The sequence below is a fragment of the Acanthochromis polyacanthus genome, chromosome 1, assembly GCF_021347895.1.
Source record: "Acanthochromis polyacanthus isolate Apoly-LR-REF ecotype Palm Island chromosome 1, KAUST_Apoly_ChrSc, whole genome shotgun sequence".
In the NCBI taxonomy this organism is placed as follows: Eukaryota; Metazoa; Chordata; class Actinopteri; family Pomacentridae; genus Acanthochromis; species Acanthochromis polyacanthus.
The window spans coordinates 66,567,044-66,586,269 of record NC_067113.1 but is presented as its reverse complement, the minus strand read 5'-3'; the positions used below and the strand labels follow the sequence as shown (position 1 = coordinate 66,586,269).

Below are 19,226 nucleotides of genomic sequence, written 5' to 3'. Positions count from 1 at the left end.
TTTCTTCACTGTGATAAAACTTTACCTAAGTAGTCCACACCGAAGGCCTGTATTGCAGACTTTGTGAAGACATCAGCAGGTAGTCCGTCCTGTTTTCTCCTCCGCTGTCACACGGCGCCTCTTCTTCCAGGTGATTGACAAGCGGAGAAGCCCCGCCCCCAGAGGCGCCTGACGCTGAACCGCAGCCCCTTCTCATTTCCAGCCCCGCAGATCTCCATTTTCTTCTTTCCCCATATTCAGGAGCAGAAGAGTAAAGATTTGGAAAAATGAATGAAGAATACGACGTTATCGTCCTGGGCACCGGGCTCACGGTGAGACAAATTGAAACGTTGTGATACGCAGCGTGGAAGTGATTTGCAACCTGTTAACCGACGCAGTTAGCACTTGACAGTTCGGCTTTGAGATAACTGGGCCTTATAAGCAGGGCTAACACTAAGTAGCTAGCTTAGCCGCTAACCGAGAGTGAGCAACTGCATGTTAGGTAATGGAAGTAGCTGGCAGTTAGCAATGTGCTACCTGGAGCTGCTATCAGCCTGAAAAGATTAACGATACCAACTTACACAAGAAAAGTCTCAGGCTATTTCTGTCGTTAGTAAGGATTCAATTGGCTCTGAATACAACCGTCACAGTATCTCAACCGGTTATTTGGAAGTTTAGCGCCAGTTCGGGCAGCTTTTCACAGTCAAGATAAGATTATATCGCGGATGATTAGTCTGCTAACGTTAGCCGACCTACATTAAGCTAACTAATTAGCCTGCTAACGACAGACTTGCCACAGCTTCTCGAATTAATCTTTTGTACGCGTCGCTAGTAACTAGATTATTGCCTTTATCACAGTCTGCTGTCACTTCGGCAAATGTTGTCACTTATCTGATGACAGAAGTTGTAACTTAAACTTGCTAACTAACTTAGTCTGCCGTAAGTTTTCGTTTAGCGCCTGTCCGTACTGTGGGCTCGACACCCTGAATGGTAAAGATAGATGGTATACGTGCTTCATAAAGCAGCCTGACTCAAAGTTAAAGAAGCCTCAGCAGTCTAGTTATTATAGGAGAAGACATTTGGAGAAAGCACCGGAATTTCTCCTTGTACTAAATCGCAGCATTGCTTTGAACCTTTTAACTAACAGACGGTCACAACTTGAGCAGTAGGGCAGTTAACCTGGAACTTTGGAGTTGAACTTTATGCTCACGTCGAACTGCTCAGTAAAAGGCTCTAAAAGCTGATCGTACACACACAGAACTGTTTATGAGCTATTCTCGTATGTGAAGGATTTGTTTACCACGAAAGTATCTTAGTCAGCATTCTCCATGGTGTAGCCTCATACAGAATATTCTGCTCTGATAGGCCTCCTGGGTTGTATGTCGCGGAAGCATGTCATCGAAATCCCGTGATGGCTTCAAGACTTCATTGTAGCTTCCTGTCAACTCTGAAGAACTAAACTGATTGCATCTATTGGACAGTTGTTAACCTGAGGAACTTTTGTTATTAAATTACCCAACCTAGTCTTGCTAGTTTATTGTAGATGAAGTTCCTGTAAACAACAGAGTTTTAAAGTGCTTCAAACTCACAACAGGCCGAGGAAGCTGGGTAAAAGCAGTCATGCAGAAGGGAGGTTGGTTTAAAATTTTGGGTGGGCGGGATGTAGATTTAGCTCACACTAGGGTGTGGTTCTACCAAGACCAAGGAAACGAAAGTACTCTGTAGGCCCGCTTTACTGAGAATTGGTGGCCAGCCAGCCAAAACAGACATGCAGACTAAAAGGCTGAGGCTGCGTAGAGTAGCTTTACATGGCTTTAGTTCCTCATGCAAACCAGCAACTTCACTTCTGTATACTAGCCATCTTCTCCTTTTATGCAACACACAAACATGACTGTGTATGTTATTTTATTCACATTAGGTCTTGCTACAGGGGAATTCCTGCCTGCGGTGTTTTCTTACTGGTGTAAATACTTTATATGAAAAATGAACTTTTTGCTCAGGATTGCATTTCAAGGAAAGAGGATTTTTAAAAACTTAAATCAGTTGCCTTTTAAAATATGTTTTAAAAGTACTAGAAGTTCTATTCAGAAGTTAACCCCTATCAATATTACATTGTGTTACACTTTGTCAATTTTAAAAGATCAAATTCACTCTTCTTGCTGCTGTAGAATTTGAAAGGAGATGATCAGTGAGGCCTTTGTTTGTATCCCAGTTAGCATTTTTGATGTGTGGCTGGGGGATGGGGTTCCCCATCTGTCCACTACTAATGACAAATTAGGGGTGTGGCTTAGCCTAAGATGTCAAACTGTATGTAAGTGGAGTCTGCTTCACATTATAGTGATGTTGGAATAGGGCAACTTTCAGTGGTTGAAGGGTGTACAGAGACTGCTGTGACAATTGTCCATCAAACAGGACACCAATAATGACTGTTTGCATCAACTGGTGTTGGTGGGGTAAAATTTGTGATGAAGAAATCTACTAACAATTGAGCAGCAATTACAAAATAGCAACAAAATGGAGCAAATAAGGGAGACTTTGCCTTATTGTAAGTGTGATACAGTAAGCGCCATGGCTTTTTGTTAACTTATTTTCCAGAAATTGATGCATTTTCCAGTTATTTTGTGACAATACCATACACCAAAATGACTGTTGTGCTTGAGTAAACAATGAAAATAGTAAAGTTGAGTTAAAATTAAATGTACCAAATGGTTTGTACTTAAAGTGCAAATTATTGTCATCTAACTAGACTATCATTGGGTTTTCCATTACGAAGCATACAGCTACTGCTATCTTTGTGTCCAACAAGGGGAGGAAATGATTTTAAAAGAAAGGAAATAGACACAGTGCTTGTTTGTGTAGAGAATTTGCTGATCAGGTGATAATTAAAAATCACAAAAACATTCAAAATATAAAGATGCATGCCTAGTGTTATGTTAACAAAAATAGCTATAAACTACATCTCTAAAAACCCAAATTTCCCTGTATCTGGTACATTCCATTCCAATTTTGTCAGCTTATCACATGGTTTGCTTGTAGAACTGTAATTGACAGGCTACTGTGGTGAACTAAAACATGCAGTACAGCAAGCTACAGTTTATTTTAAAGCTGTGTTGTATAGTAGTTATTTTTCCCTATTGATTTGTCAGTCTTATTGTTCATAAAATGTTATCTAATAATGAAAAGTGGCTATGTCACTTTTCCAAGCTTATGTCTTCAGATTCCTTGTTTTGTGCGGCCAACATGACTAGTGGCTATTGATAAATACATTTCCAGCTTTAAAACTTTTCACACCTGAGAAAAGCTTTACAGATGTATGTGAATTAAAATCTATCTGTGACAGAGTGCTTGAACGGTTAAGAGTGTGTTGGGTAGGCTTGTGTCATTATGTTGTAATTTCTCTGTCATGTAGTCATATCGTGGCAAAGTCATCAGTTCTGGCCTGTGTTGGACTTTGCTGCTTCTCACCCCCCATCTCTGATTTTTTTTTATGGGTCATTTGTGTTAAAAATTGAACTAGGACTTTGTCACTGCTTTTAATATTTTATACTGGCTTAACTTTGTGCCTGACTGTATGCTGGATCAGTGTGTTTTCCCCTCTGTCAGCATGGCCACTACTATCTGGCTGAGGTATTGATGACTAGGCTGCGTCCGGCTCTCTGTCAAAGCCTACACTTATGTAGGCGGCAGCAGGTCGGCCTCAGTTGCACATCACCCCAAAGGAGTGACAGTGACACATCACAACTGCTCTGTCTGCCTCAAAGATGTATGTCTTACATGCCTGACTGCATGTCCTTTAAGTCAGGACACTGCAAGATCATACACTAGGTGAAACATTTACACATGGACATAGGGCTGGGCGATATGACCAAAATTTTATATCCAGATATAGCTTATTTTATATCCCGATACGATATACATCACGATATAGCATATTTTTGGTAAATTCAATGAATGAATGGGACATACAGCGGCATACCTTACAAAGTTCGGTAGTCTGATCCTTGTCGGTCTTTTTAAATCCAAACCACCGCCACATGACAGAAGTTCCCCCTCTTTTAGGTACAAGCTCGTCGGTTTGAGCTGGTTGTTCGTCATCTTGTTGTTTACAGGGTTCTCGCCAGCGCATAACGGGCCGCTACGCTATTATTTTGACAGATAACGCCATGTGCATTTGTTTTTATCGACTGGGTGCCTATCTAGGTTAATTTATGTCTCCCCACCTCAGCTGTACTTTCCTGTCGATTGACCCGTTCCCGTCTAAAATGAAGAGTCGCTTCCAATCTCGGGGTTACAATTAGCATGTCTCGGTTGTTTCAGTGATGCCATGTATGATAAATAGTGACCTAAATCACGAGCATTTGGAGCATCTGCGTGACGCTCATTGGCTGACATCTGGGCCGGCTGCTCGCGAGATTTAATGAAGGCTATTGCGCGCGCATGTGCGTGCGGGAGGACCTGCCGTTACACTGTAAAAAAAATCCTGGTGAGAACCCTGTGTTTAGATTGTTCTTCTGAGTCGAGTCCACCGTCTTCCTCCATAGCTGTTTATGTTTTAGCCGTGTGCCAGTGTTGCCAACTCCTCAGTAAGGAAAGTCGCTATTGGCTGTCCCAAAAGTCGCTAAATGACATCATCTCCCAATTTGCACATTTCCCAGTTTGCATGTAATTGTAATCAACGTTGTAGGAGAGAGGAATAACGTTGTGGAAGAGACCAAAAAGTGAGTATAAAACATCCAAAATATGTTTTTGAACTACAGCCTAAATGTTGTGGTTTATTTTAGTATGACAGTGAAGAAAACATTTTCATTTATATTGCGCTCGGTCAGTCTGGATGGGATCTGTAGTGACTTTGCGCATGCGCGATTCATCTGTCCTCTGGGGGCGGAGTGATGTGGGTCTCCTCTAATCAGACACTGGGTCTGCTGCGGGGTTAGTGGCCTGACAGCCTGTGCTTTGGGACAGGGAGGAGCTCACAGCAGCACCGGCTGCTTGTTGAGGACAGTAACTGCAGAATGATCCGAGTTTTCCTGTCAGAGTTTCCAAAACGGCACAAAGAGTCGCTAGATTTGTCACTAGTCACTTTTGACAAAATAAAGTTGCTAGGGCACTTTGGAAAGTCGCTAGATTTAGCGAGAAAGTCTCTAAGTTGACAACACTGCCACTTGCCTGGGCTTGCTGTAAGGCACGTCAGTGACGTAAAATACTGCCGTAAAAGCGTGTTTTGCGACACTGCGATATGAATGATAGGATCTTCACATAAAACGACAATATCTATCGTCATATCGCCCAGCCCTACATGGATATGATCTGATTTCACTGCAGCATGTGTTATTTTGGGAGAACATCTATGCAGAAGCTCACTCTGATGTTGCAGGATGCAGAGAAGTGACACCAAGATTATGAAAGGAGTGATTAGACAGTCAGGTAAATTTATATTTACTGCGTTCAAGGAAAGCCAACAGTGAGATGCGCTGTTTTTAGACTGTAGAGGGTTTACAACTCAGTGACTACATTTCCTTTTGCCTTGGCAGGGGGAATCTGTGCAGGCCTGCCAGCTTGATTTGTCAAGAGTTTCATATGGATTGTAGATTTTACCGTTTGTTGTCAAGCAGACAAGGTGTTGAGTGTGGAGGCAGCTTTACTTAAAGTGAAAAATTTTCACATTCAACTTCTTATAGATGGGTAATATATTTGCTCATTTTGGGAGCTTAACAAGTTGCATATTACGCTGTGCAAATGAATATTAAATTATTATATTAAATATGATTTAATTGTGTATTATATGCTTTTGGAGATATCATTTGGCTTGTTGGGTTGACGTTTCTATGAAGTGGACAAATGTCAGTTTTAGCTGTAGTTCTGTAGTTCTGCTCTTTGTGTGTTCTTTTCCTGTCAAACAATGCATGTTGGCTGTACGATTTCAGTTCATGGTCAGCCTGATTCCAGGTCTTTTCAGTTTTCCATAAATAAGTCAAGTTCTTGTTGATTCATTACATTACTGGGAAGTATGGAAACAGGTTGAATTAAGTACTGACAAAATTGCTAAAAATTTCAATCAATTAATGTACTTGATAAGGAATTGTAGATCTTGTTGATTTCCATAATTTTTCACTGTGAATGAGGTATTAAATTGTAGTAAATTTAAAATTTGTTGCAAGTCCTAAATTTGATTTGGTGAGGACCGTAGAAAATGTTATCTCTCTTTCAGCTTTTGTCAGAGACAGGAAATGTAAAGGGGTTTTTAGGTGAAGCATTTGCCATTCAGAGCTCAACCCACCTTTTCTAGTGAGTGTGACTTTCCTCTTTCCGTTTCTGTATGGATGTAATGAATAAGTGTATTATAAAGAGTCGTGAGCAAATGTTAAAAACAAAGAGATAGTTGTAGTTGGTCTGAAAATGTACCGATTAGACAAACTGAGCAACATAGGGTTTTGTGGTCAATGGAATTTCCGTTGAGATGTGTTACAGCTTTAAGCTCTCGATTTAGCTTGTAGCCTCTTTAGTTATGTGGTACATTACATTTTCAGAGTGGTCAGTTGATCATTCTTCAGTTATTGATTGACAGCCTTAAATGAAATTGATTAATTGAATGAGGAACATGTATGTTGATTATTGTCACCGTTTATTATCGTATTGTGTTTAAAACAATAACACACTAGTTTGTCCTAATTGAAGGAACCAAGTTTTACTATTCCTGTTATTTCCTCTGTCATTTGTCACAAACAATGAGACTAGATGATATCACCCAGTGAGAGATATGTTGTGTAGTTCTTTTTATCATGTGAGGAAGTTATGTCATGTACTAGCTGAGTGTAAGCTTTCATTCAGTAGTAAAACTTGTTTAAAAGTCCTCAGTCACATGGTGCACACAGCGTTTGTTTGCATCTGCAGACCTGTTGCTGTAATCGTATTAAAGCCTTTGGTGTGTGGGAATTCCAGACTAACATTTTCCCTCATCACTACCAAGCCGCTGACACGAGAAGTGAAAGCTGCAATTACCCTACCAGTACCACACAATCATGTCGTACATCACACTGGTACTGGGTCTGTCGGAACTGAGTTCTTGAATCTGCCAATATCTGGCTGTAGTGTTGTGTCCAGTTCACTCATGTGGCCAAAGCCATGTTTATCATCAGCTCAAGGATAAACTAGTCATGCATAAAATCATGATTGTGAGGGTTTAAAGTGGTGCATTTGGTTGTATAAGATCATGTAGACTGCTGTTACTGTGTATTATAACGTGATTACAAGAATTTAAACACAGTATGTAGGGGATATAGTTAAAGCACAGACAGCTCAGTCACATACAGTACCAGTGTGCGCCAATGACGTCGGACCATCGGTCAAATCCGATTTGTGTACCAAAAGTCCGGTAAAACTTACTACATTACCGGTCTCATGTCCGGTGTAATTTTTTTCCTGTAAATCACCCTAAAGTCGCCGAGAATCCATCCATCCATCCATCCTCTATACACCGCTTTATCCTCATTAGGGTCGCGGGGGGTGCTGGAGCCTATCCCAGCTGACTTGAGCGAAGGCAGGGGACACCCTGGACAGGTCGCTGGTCTGTCACAGGGCTACATATACAGACAAACAAGCACACTCACATTCACACCTACGGGCAATTTAGAGTAACCAATGAACCTCAGCATATTTTTGGACTGTGGGAGGAAGCCGGAGTACCCGGAGAAAACCCACGCATGCACAGGGAGAACATGCAAACTCCATGCAGAAAGATCCCAGGCCCAACCCGGGATTCGCCGAGAATCACCAAGGGATAATGCAACATCGGGGGACAGCAATTTTGTATGATGACGTTATGTCACATGATCACGTCATGATTCCCGGCGCGCACAGAGTGATTTCCGGTTACAAGTACACAGGGATGGGATCAGCAAGTTCTGATTCCAGCGGAAAGTCGTTGACGGGGGTGGGGTGGGGGGTGATGTGACGTGATGTGTGCGGCGGCGGCGGCGCAGCGACTTCCAGTTGCTGGGCCGTTTACAATCGAATGACAGCTTGTTAACGTCGTTACCATCTCGCGGGAGTATCAGCGACAATAAAGTGTTCAAACTTGAAATGAAATCCACGGATCTGCGGAAAATTCCCATCCCTGAGTACAAATTCAAGTTTCTGCAGGAGCGTGTGAAAGTAGCGCCAAAACAAAGCTGAGAGCTGTTTTTCTGGTCAAATTGGACGTGTATGGTGAGTAATTCAATGGTAAAAGTGGATGGTGGTATGGTAGAATGGTGTGGGAGGGTGTAGTGACGGTGACAGTGCATGTAGATGGTAATTTACCAGGTGTACAATGAGAGAGGGTGGATTCTGAGCAAGATTTGGCTGTTGCTATGAGAGTATGGTAGATTATTTCATGGATTATGGTATTTAAGGGTTGATGGTGGGATGGTAGAATGGTGTGGTAGGGTGTAGTGACGGTGACAGTGCATGTAGATGGTAATTTGCCAGGTGTATAATGAGAGAGGGGGCTGCACAGTAGAGTAGTGGTTAGCACTTTTGCCTTGCAGCAAGAAGATCCCTGGTTCAAATGCCGACCTGGGCCTTGGATCTTTCTGCATGGAGTTTGCATGTTCTCCCTGTGCATGCGTGGGTTTTCTCCGGGTACTCCGGCTTCCTCCCACAGTCCAAAAATATGCTGAGGTTAATTGATAACTCTAAATTGCCCGTAGGTGTGAATGTGAGAGTGATTGTTTGTCTGTATGTGTAGCCCTGTGACAGACTGGCGACCTGTCCAGGGTGTCCCCTGCCTTCGCCCAAGTCAGCTGGGATAGGCTCCAGCACCCCCCGCGACCCTAGTGAGGATAAAGCGGTGTATAGAGAATGGATGGATGGATAATGAGAGAGGGTGGATGCTGAGTTAGATTTGGCTGTTGCTATGAGAGTATGGTAGGTTATTTCATGGATTATGGTATGGTATGCATAAAATATTCGGTCCAGTAAAAACTGTTTCGGTCCAGTAAAAAATTACTGTTTACTGGTCCACGGTCCAGTAATAAATTGTGCCCATTCGCGCAGACTGCAGTACTGCTGTTAGATGTTGCTTTAGTGTTAATGAGGCTCAGCTGTAAATCAGTGCTGCCATTGCTTTGAGTGACAAGATACTTTTTTACTGGACAAATTGAAAAAATGTTTTTTGAGACTTGATATTTCAAGTGGTGTCATACAATAGGTAGGCTGTTAAAATAGACAGAATAATTGGTGGAGAGCAGAATGCTGCAGGCTGGCTAGAACAGAATCTGAGATGCTACATTTATGTGTGATATGTGAGCAGTTGTCTATCAAGATAAATGTGTAAATACAGTGGTCCCTCGCCATATCACGGTTCACTTTTCGTGGTTTCACTGTATTGCGGATTTTTGAATTGCATTTGGTATATATTGTGGGATTTTGTGATATATACCGTATTTTCTGCACTATAAGTTGCACTTAAAAGCCTTTAATTTTATCAAAAATCGATGGTGCGCCTTTTAACCCGGTGCGTCTTATTTGTGCACTGAGTTCCAAAATCTGACTGTTGGACCATTTCCCGCCGACATAGGGACGTAATACGTACACTACACATGCTGGCAGCAATAAACCTATTAGAGAACATTACATAAAGCTACGTACAGTACTGACTATTGTCCGAGCTTTCGCGAAAGCCAGCATCATTGCTGAACAGCCACCTGGCAACGAGACTGACTCCAACAATGACAAGAGTGAACCCGCCATGTTATATATCGAAATTGCCCAGCTGTTCCGATACAGAAGATGAGGACTTTGATGGATTTGTGACAAAAGACTGATCAAAAAATAATGTGTGTATTTTTAAATGTGTAGTAGAATAAAGTTCAACCAAACTCACTGTTTTGCTGCCGTTTCCTTGTTTTGGCATGTGCCCAATAATACAGTGCGCCTTATATATGGCTTAAGTACAGAAATAAACCCCGTAATCGAGACTGCACCTTACAATCCGATGCGCTCTAAGATGTGGAAAATACGGTAGTTATTTTTTGATATTTATTATCTTATTACCTGCGTTGAGAAATAACACTGGAGATAGGATATCTGTCATTTAGGTACTCTGCAACTGGCAGATGCTTTTATTTTGAAACACACACAGAAAACAGCATCATAGAAAATGTGGCAGGAAGTCATCAAACACACTACACCTCACAGTAACGGGCCTGACAACATTAACCAAACTAACTAGAATGATTAAAGCACAAAAACACAACAAAACACAAACACTAGTAACACTGGAATACTAACATAAACCACAATGACGACATTTAAACCCTAAACACCCTGAACTCCCATGGTGCATTGCAGCATGTCACTACATTATTTTAATTATTTTTGCGGTAAATTAAGCATTTTCTAGCCTAAAAATTGAAAACAATCTAAAATTATATTAAAAAAATAATAAAACATATTAAATGTAAATATAATGCGTAACGTACAGCACTGGGCTCTGATTGGCTCAGCAACTGTAGCATCAGTCTCCTCTGTCTTCGCTGTGTGTCGCAACATTCAGCATCGCACTTTGTCCTTTTCACACAGACGTCTAATCGCAGCATAGTGTTGCTCTGCGGTGTGTAGGGAGGGTTTCTAAAGCCTTTAAATATCTATAAATAATAAAATAAATGTGGCCGCTACTTTGCAGATTTTCATCTATTGCGGGGCGGTTTGGAACGTAACCCCACGATAGACAAGGGACCACTATATCTCCACAAAGAAGTCTGGTTCATTGATTAGCAACATTGTAAGGTTTTATGAGGCCGAAGATTGTTGCCACCACAGTTTAGACAACTCTTAAGTGTATTTCTGCATTTCTCCTCACATAACTGCATACATAGGACTGCAATAACCCAGCTATTGACCTTTATTCTAAATAAATCAGTATTTGAATTAATACTTTCCATGGGTAGCTACCAGAACTATTTGTTTAACCTTTTACATGCAAAGGAGCGTGACCTGCATCATGAATGCCTCCTCTGCTGTTTAGGAGATTTGTCTACTCTGTAACCTCAAAATTTTGTCTCTGATTTGCCTGAAGAGTTGTGAGCAAAGATTTGCAAAGTCTGGAAAACCACAGTGATTTAGGCAACTTTTGTAAGGTACAGGGCTGGACCCGAATATTCGGTCAATACGGTGGTATCCAAATATTAATTTTGAGATCCAAATATTCGGATTGGTTCTGTGTATTTCAGCACAGGAATAAAACAATAGCAGTCTGTTGATTTTGTTTTTGTTTTTTGTCTCCTAAAAGGAATGCATTCTGTCAGGCATCATGTCAGTGAAGGGGAAGAAGGTCCTGCACATGGACCGTAACTCCTACTATGGAGCTGAGAGCGCCTCTATCACGCCTCTGGAAGATGTAAGTTGACCCCTGACTCCAGTGGTTTCTCTTATTTGTACCGGGGAGGTCAGATTGGTTGGATTTGGAAGTTTGATAAACATAGATTTTCTCCCATGTGGTGAAAAATTACTTTTTTGTAACATGAATTATCCTGAAAAACAAGACCCTTTACCCTCAGCTTCGTTGCACCTTTTTGTGAAATTAAGGCTAATTTCCTAAAGTACGCTCAGCTGTATTTTGAAGTGATTGTTGCGTCTCTCCTACAGCTCTACAAACGTTTCAACCTTCCTGGCAAACCTCCTGAGTCGATGGGAAAAGGCCGGGACTGGAACGTGGACCTCATCCCCAAATTCCTAATGGCCAACGGTACACCTGAATCACTCCCGTTTTAATAAGGCGTGCAGGTTTAGGTTGACATTTAGCTTTCTGAACTTCTTTTTGCTTCTGAGCTGCTTTTACTCCTGTCACATTTTAATGTACTGTAGGCATATTTTTCAAAGCAATATCAAGTCTTGCACCTCAATGGAAACAGCACAACCATGACTTGAAAGTTGGAACTTTTTGTATCTTGACTTTGCAAACACTACCTACAAATGTAACTAATAATGGAACAAATGCTGGTTCCTCTACATGCTGTAGATAGTAGTCATATGATAGTTGTGTTAGGTGTTCAAGATATCCTTATGTAGTAGCAAGAACCATAATTACCACCTATCTGTGGCTACAAAGGATCAGTAAAGGACGCCGATACTTTTTGGTTATTGTGAAAGTAACAGTGATGTTTGTACCTCTTTATTTCAGGTCAGCTGGTCCGCATGCTGCTGATCACACAGGTGACTCGCTACCTGGATTTCAAAGTGATTGAAGGCAGTTATGTGTACAAGGGTGGCAAAATCTACAAAGTCCCATCCACTGAGACTGAGGCTCTAGCATCTAGTAAGTCTTGTAATTTACTGAACAGTTTGGCGTAAAATGTCTTTTTCACTCATGCTGTGCTGCTTTTGGCTCAGATTCACTTAATGTCCATCTCCTAAAGGTCTAATGGGGTTGTTTGAGAAACGGCGCTTCAGAAAATTCCTGATCTTCATCGCCAACTTTGACGAGAACGACCCAAAGTCTATGGAGGGCGTTGACCCCCAAAAGACAACGATGAGGGCCATTTTCCAGAAGTTTAGCCTGGGCCAGGAGGTCATTGACTTCACCGGCCACTCCCTTGCACTCTACCGCACAGATGAGTCAGTGGTTTTTGTAGCTGTTTGACAAGTTCTTTTTTTTTATTATTATTATTATTATTATTATTATTATTGCGTGGCATTTTGCCCCCTCTTCTCAAACATGGTGAACTTGTACAGTTTGTAGAATTAATATTGCCTTTACTTCTTTGCACCCAGCTACCTGGATCAACCTTGCATCGAAACAATAAACAGGATAAAGCTTTACAGCGAGTCTCTGGCAAGATATGGCAAGAGTCCATACCTCTACCCTCTGTACGGCCTGGGAGAACTGCCACAAGGCTTTGCCAGGTAAGCCAATGAGTATTAATTATACATATATGTCATATTTGCATGTATAAATGTATTGAGCATATAGTGTACATTAATTAGCTAAATAAGTGTTTAAAAAGACTTCACATCAAAATACACTTGTGGATGTTACAAATTGTCAAGAAAAGCACAGGAACCTTCACTTCTTGTCTTAATGTCAGCCCTTGTCAGATACAGTGAATTTGTATTTAACAGTAACTTTAAGCTGAAAACCACATCAGCATCATACTAGGAGCATAATCATGCCATTGATAAAAGCAACAAAGAACAGGAATGAAAACATCCCATTAATACTCACTTAAGCAGTGTGTTTTTTTCTTTACTGAGGCTGTAAATATCCCTTCAACATAGTTGTTATTTGGAGTGGGACAGCAGTCATGTGTAGCCGTATCATACACATTTAGGTAACGACCTGACTCATGTTTGGTTCTTTGTTTGTTGCTTTTTTCAAGACTCAACTTTTCCAGATGGTACATTTTCAACACCTTCTGGTAGTAGAAAGTAACATCTCACATTGTGTTCCAAAAAATGATAGTGATTGCCAGATTCAGCTCATTGAGGGTGTCAAGTGTGACGGTGATCTTGTTGTACGAATGTGCCTAACTGTGATTTCCTTCCAGACTGAGTGCTATCTATGGAGGGACCTACATGCTGAACAAGCCCATAGAAGAGATCGTGGTGGAGAATGGGAAGGTGGTGGGAGTCAAGTCTGAGGGAGAGGTGAGCACGCTGGCCTCAATGCTGTTCTTTGAGTTTGTAAGCTGGGCTTGCAAACATCCACTTTGTGAGAACACAGTAGAAGCTTGCTAAGGTTTATGCAGAATACCACTCACTGTTAGATTTGATTCTTGTTATTTTAGTACCTGTTGAGGTATTGTCTAATGCACAGTCTGTGCTGTGCTTGTCCCACATCACAGTCCCTGTTTCTTGGGTCCAAAGTGGTGATGCAGAATAAGCAGACTGTCGGTGCTCATAGCAACGGGTTTTCTTGTGACCTTGAACCATAATGGGCAGTGATGTATGGAATCAAATTTAATAGCAGCTAACAATTTCAGTCTTCAGCTGCTTAAATGTTTATGTGGGAATCAGAATTTAGTCATACATTACTTGCACTAAAGTAAAAGTTCTGCAGTCCATACGTAGTTTTCTTGCTTGGCTTTATGACGTTATTCTTTATGCAGTATTAAGGTAGACATCCTTTGCTATCTTCACCTTCTCAGGAAGTAAGCATTTCCTCCTTGGCTATGTTTGTCCCCCACAGATTGCCAGGTGCAAGCAGCTGATCTGCGACCCCAGCTACCTTATGGATCGCACCCAGAAAGTGGGTCAGGTGATCAGAGTCATCTGCATCTTGAGTCATCCCATTGGCAATACCGGCGATATCAACTCTTGCCAAATCATCATCCCCCAGAATCAGGTCAACAGGAAGCACGGTGAGCCCGGAAAACGAGTAGATGACCTAGACTTCAGAGTTTGTAAGAGTAGTCCGATTTAGTGAAAAGTAAAAATTATTTCTTGCATCCTTGCTTGGAATAGAAGGGGGAACGTTTTCACAGAATCAGACATGTACGACACTTTCACAGGTGCCTACTGGTGTTACTGGGAAAAGAGGAGACTATATGCTATAAATATTTTACTTTTTTTGTTATTCATTTGATTCCATCCTTGTCTCCTCTCTGCTCTGTGTAAACGCAGGCTGCAGCTCAGCCAGAAAGTACCACAATGTGACAATAATAGTTTCTTGATTTCTCTGGGAAGTGCTGAATCTGGATAAGCGTTTTATTTTTGGCAATTTACAATTTGTAAAGACATGTAAAAGAAAGTGATTTTGTAGCAATATCCAGATTTTCACCTTATCATGGTTTTCAATAAGTTAAAAATTTTACATTTCTTTCTGTTTTTGCACTTCTTTGCTATGATTAATGGTTTAAATTTGTCAATAAAAAATAACATGCCTTTCAAACCCTCAGACAAAGAAAGATTGGGCAATATAGCTAAAAATGTAACCACAATAAGCTGTTTCTTTTCAGTCTGTCACTAACTAATGCACAATTTTGGTCAAGACCAGCAAAGAAAAAAATATTTTTAATTCAACCACTTTAGCCCAGTTATCAATGCAAACTGGTCATTTTACTGTTAATCTAACATAATTATGACAACATATATCAACAAGTCAACATATCCAAATAAATATGGATGAAACAATTCTCACCTTGATACACATTTCATAAAGTAAGCAGGTAAACCTAGACACACACTGAAGGCAGTGAGGGCTGAAGCTGCCTCACCATGCTGCAGTTAATGAATGACAAGGACTGGTTATACCCGTCATCACATATTTCTGAAATGCTACCACCCAGGCCTATAGCAGACTTTCTTCATATTGTAACCTGCTACCCATTGTCGTGAGATGGAATAGAGTTCATACACAGAATGATGATCCACAGGAAATGTAGTGTTCATAATGTCTACCAGCATAAACTGGTTAGGTGATCAAAGTTCATGTGAAATCTCCTGCACAGTGAAACCGCTAGATGTAAGCTGAAGTTGTTTTCCTTTCCAGACATCTACGTTTGTATGATCTCCTTCGCTCACAATGTGGCAGCACAGGGGAAATATATCGCCATTGTCAGCACTACAGTGGAGACCAGCGACCCCGAGAAAGAAATCAAGCCGGCCCTGGACCTACTGGAGCCCATTGAGCAGAAGTTTGTTAGCATCAGCGACCAGTATGCACCCACTGACATGGGCACTGACAGCCAGGTATGAACACTGCGACACGATCAAACATGCCCTGCTACTGGGGCAGGAAAGATGTTAATGGGTTCCTCCTATTTTACATGTTATCAGGTATACCTATGTTGGCCTTCAAATGAAGGTTGTTGTCTTAGAAACTTATTTTGCAAATCAGGATGCAGATAACTGCCTAAAGTTAGTTTGTTTCATAAAGATATTTTCTCTGTACTATTACGAAAGCTGCAAAATTGCTGTAATATTCAGCAAAATTGCTGATTACAGCAAGGTAGTCACCTTCAACAACTAACATTTCAAAAAGAACAAAACATACATAATACTACCATTGGAATGACTACTAATACTGGTGTCCCAATTTAAAGTACTGAAAAGCAAAAAACGATTTTGACATCACCCATGCCATTTTGAGTAAGAATATCTCAGTAACTACAAATATAACCCTGCTGCTTTTTTGTACAGTGATAGAAGACAGATGGAACTGTCTTGTAGAAAAATTTGCGGTCTCTGGTACCTGTCCCACACTGAGATTTTTGCCACCAAAAATAGCCAATTAAAAATCTCGTCCAACTTTGGGAGCTCATATTTTCCAAACTGAGGTACCTAGAAAGCTCCAGTTTGCCAAGTTATCACACAAGTTTGTGTAGAATGGAACCCAGGGGTGTTAGAACACTTTTGTGCAGTATTTCTAGTACTTTTAAGGTCCCAAACTCCACTCGTGAGTAGGTATCTCTTAATTTTTAGCATTTTTAGCAAGCCCCCACGGCCTGCAGAGTGTAGGGAAACACCTGGGGATGTTTGTGGGGCACTAGCTACATGCAGAGGCCTTGTTTACCAACTCACAGCTCTCTGGTATGTCTAGAGGTGGAGAAATAACCACTTAAAGATGCAAAAAACCCTGGCGAGGCTTTTTATAGCCCAAATTCTGAAAATTTCAGACCCCCACAACTCAGGAACTATTTGAGCTACAGGCCTACAATTTTGCATAGAAAGTACTTTTGTGACTATCTAATGGCATGCAAATTTAGGGCTAATTTGAAAATGGTGTGGCAACACCCCCAAGGAATATCTGGTCATTTCACCTGGAATGACCCTTTGTAGAAGGATCACAATCATGTGATGTATAGCAGGCAGCTGACGTAGTGTTCACTCGTCATAGTTCCAGTGACTCCATGCTATTATCAATGGTAGAGAGATTATGGATCCAGACTATAATCCACATCACTGCCAAAATCTAATCACTTGGTCCTTGTGTCATTTCTGGCCTTCCCTGAAATTTTCATGTAAGTCCTTTAATGTGTTTTTGAGTAATGTTGCAGACGGACAGACAGACGATCCAGCGGCGATTGTCACAGAACTCTGCCACGTTCCTTGGTGGAGTAAATAGGATAGATATCCCAGTACCATAACTTTTATCACTAAAACCCCTTTCATACTTACACTCTGTTCCGCAGCAGTCACTCCAGTAAACTTACCTGGTTGGACATGTAACATTTCTGTATCACTTTCAGCACGTCTGAACTAAGCTGTCCTATTAATGAAGAGACACGCAATCCAGCTTTCCTCAGATTATTCCTCAAAGTTTGCACAGGCATTCTCCAGTTGTGCACACCAACAACTTCATCAGTGTCTCTGTAGCCGATCACAAACCGTTTCAAAGATGGACTACCTGAATGTGATGGGTTTGGACTTAGTGTAGTCATGTGGCAGATGATTGTACTGTGCTGTCTGAAACGAATTCCTGGGAACAAATGGTAGAACACTAGACGTTGAAGTGCCTGTCTACTGCAGTAGCTGGCATTCAAGCATTGAACAGGACAACAGCCCATTTCCTTCTTTCTCTTGTCAACTATGGCATTGTGTCATTTAATAAAGCTGCACTTTAAGGTGCCTGTTGCTCATTGCCCCTACAGACACGCCTGATTCATTTTAACTCAGTGGTTGGAAATTTGTCATCATTTAAGCAACTCAAGAATTTTTAGTGCACAACTGGCAAAATGTAACCATTTTCACACCAGAACAATAGGATTTTGATTCTAAGTCAGGAAAAAGGCCATTTCTTTGTAGTTTCATGCATATTTCTTATATGGATTTGGGCATCCTTTGATAAATGTGTGACCTAAAGAACACTTAATTTTGTTTTCCCTTCTCTAGATCTTTATCTCCCGTTCATATGATGCAACAACTCACTTTGAGACCACCTGCGATGACATCAAGGACATCTACCGGAGGATGACAGGCTCAGACTTTGACTTTGCCGAAATGGAGCGCAAGAAGCAGGATATCTTCGGCGACGCCGCAGAGTAGAGGCAACAGTCTGCAACACTCCTGAATATCAAAGACAACGCTGCCGACATCTGAAATCTTACAAAAAATAGAAAACCTACACAAATATGTACACACCAATGGGCCAGCTGATTATCCAAGTATAATGTTTGCCCATTGAGGAAGTTCATGATATATAGAGAGATATGACATAGTATTGTTGGATAGGGTTCAGGGAGGGAGCTTTTAAGATCACATTCAGGAGGATGTTGCACTAAACACTGGTTATGCCTAATTGACAGTAATACCCTACATTCTTCTGATTCATCATGTTAAGATGATGCATAGTCCAAAGATGCCAAATCAAATGATAATTCATAATCATTAGTATACTGAAGAAGAGAGTGTCCTGAGGGGGGTGGGGGGAGGGTCCAATTTTTCTGTCATTGTATAAGTTCTGGAAGATGTACATCATCTACACTTGCGATGCTTTGTCTCTGCAGGTATTTTTTCATGTCAGGTTGAGAGAGAAGTGGCTTGGCTTTGTGCATCTGTATTAAATCATGCCAGTACCTGAGTGTTCCTCGTAGGATGTGACAGCTGGAGCACATTCAGGCCAAGCGGCACCTCAGCTGCCGCATCCTATGGTCAGATTTTGTGAAACAAAGTGGTGTAGTGGTGTTTGGGCTTGAAATCTTTGTGTAATCTTTCTTTTTTTTTTAATCCCCAGTGTTGTCAGATGGTAAATCGTAAGCCAAGCCACAGTGGCAACTGTAGTTCAGCATAACTACCTGAACCTGTTTTCAACAGCTTGAGTTACTATAATGCATCAGAGGAGATATTAGTTCCTGTATTATGCAAAATGATGGAAGACCTGAGCATTAACAGCAGATTGATGGCAAATGTGGTTCACTGTAATTGCTTAAGAAGGACCAAATGTGTACTGCAGCAGTATTGAATTGATTAGAGCCCTGTGATATCTTCTGTTTTGAACAACTGTTAAAAAAAAATCTTGGGCTCAAATGATTTCTGTACTGCAAAGTAAAAAAACAACAAAAAACAAAAAAACCTTAAAAACCAAAACCGTCTTCAGTTTCTTTATTTTTCAGTTAGTGCATATGCAATGGAAGGAACAAGTTATATTTCAGAGGAGTTTCTTACAGTTATTTTATTTGCTAGGGTTTCAGTTTGTTACACAAATAGTGACGCTAAACTTATGTTTTTACGTTCCAACTTTAATCCAAAAACTAAAAGTGAAAAATGATGTCAGTCTCAGTTGGACAGTAAATCCAACAGACAGTATGAAAACAGGAAGTGTTGGTAAAACT

The 19,226-nt window shown here is 41.0% G+C and overlaps 1 protein-coding gene across 1 annotated transcript; it reads left to right on the top strand.

Annotated features, from left to right (window-relative positions):
- The first annotated feature begins 154 nt into the window (after positions 1 to 154).
- Positions 155 to 18,981, top strand: gdi2 (GDP dissociation inhibitor 2). Its single transcript, XM_022205252.2, has 10 exons — positions 155 to 311; positions 11,249 to 11,356; positions 11,605 to 11,704; positions 12,140 to 12,274; positions 12,375 to 12,573; positions 12,730 to 12,861; positions 13,503 to 13,602; positions 14,144 to 14,315; positions 15,446 to 15,645; positions 17,788 to 18,981. The coding sequence occupies exons 1-10, from the start codon at positions 267 to 269 to the stop codon at positions 17,938 to 17,940; spliced, it is 1,344 nt and encodes a 447-aa protein (XP_022060944.1). The 5' UTR covers positions 155 to 266; the 3' UTR covers positions 17,941 to 18,981.
- Positions 18,982 to 19,226: the final 245 nt, after the last annotated feature.

Excerpts from the sequence above, each read along its gene's own strand:
- gdi2 (XM_022205252.2), top strand. The coding sequence starts at position 267 with ATGAATGAAGAATACGACGTTATCGTCCTGGGCACCGGGCTCACG. Across the intron at positions 13,603-14,143 it reads GAGTCAAGTCTGAGGGAGAG|ATTGCCAGGTGCAAGCAGCT; the intron begins GTGAGCACGCTG and ends TGTCCCCCACAG. Across the intron at positions 14,316-15,445 it reads TCAGGTCAACAGGAAGCACG|ACATCTACGTTTGTATGATC; the intron begins GTGAGCCCGGAA and ends TTTCCTTTCCAG.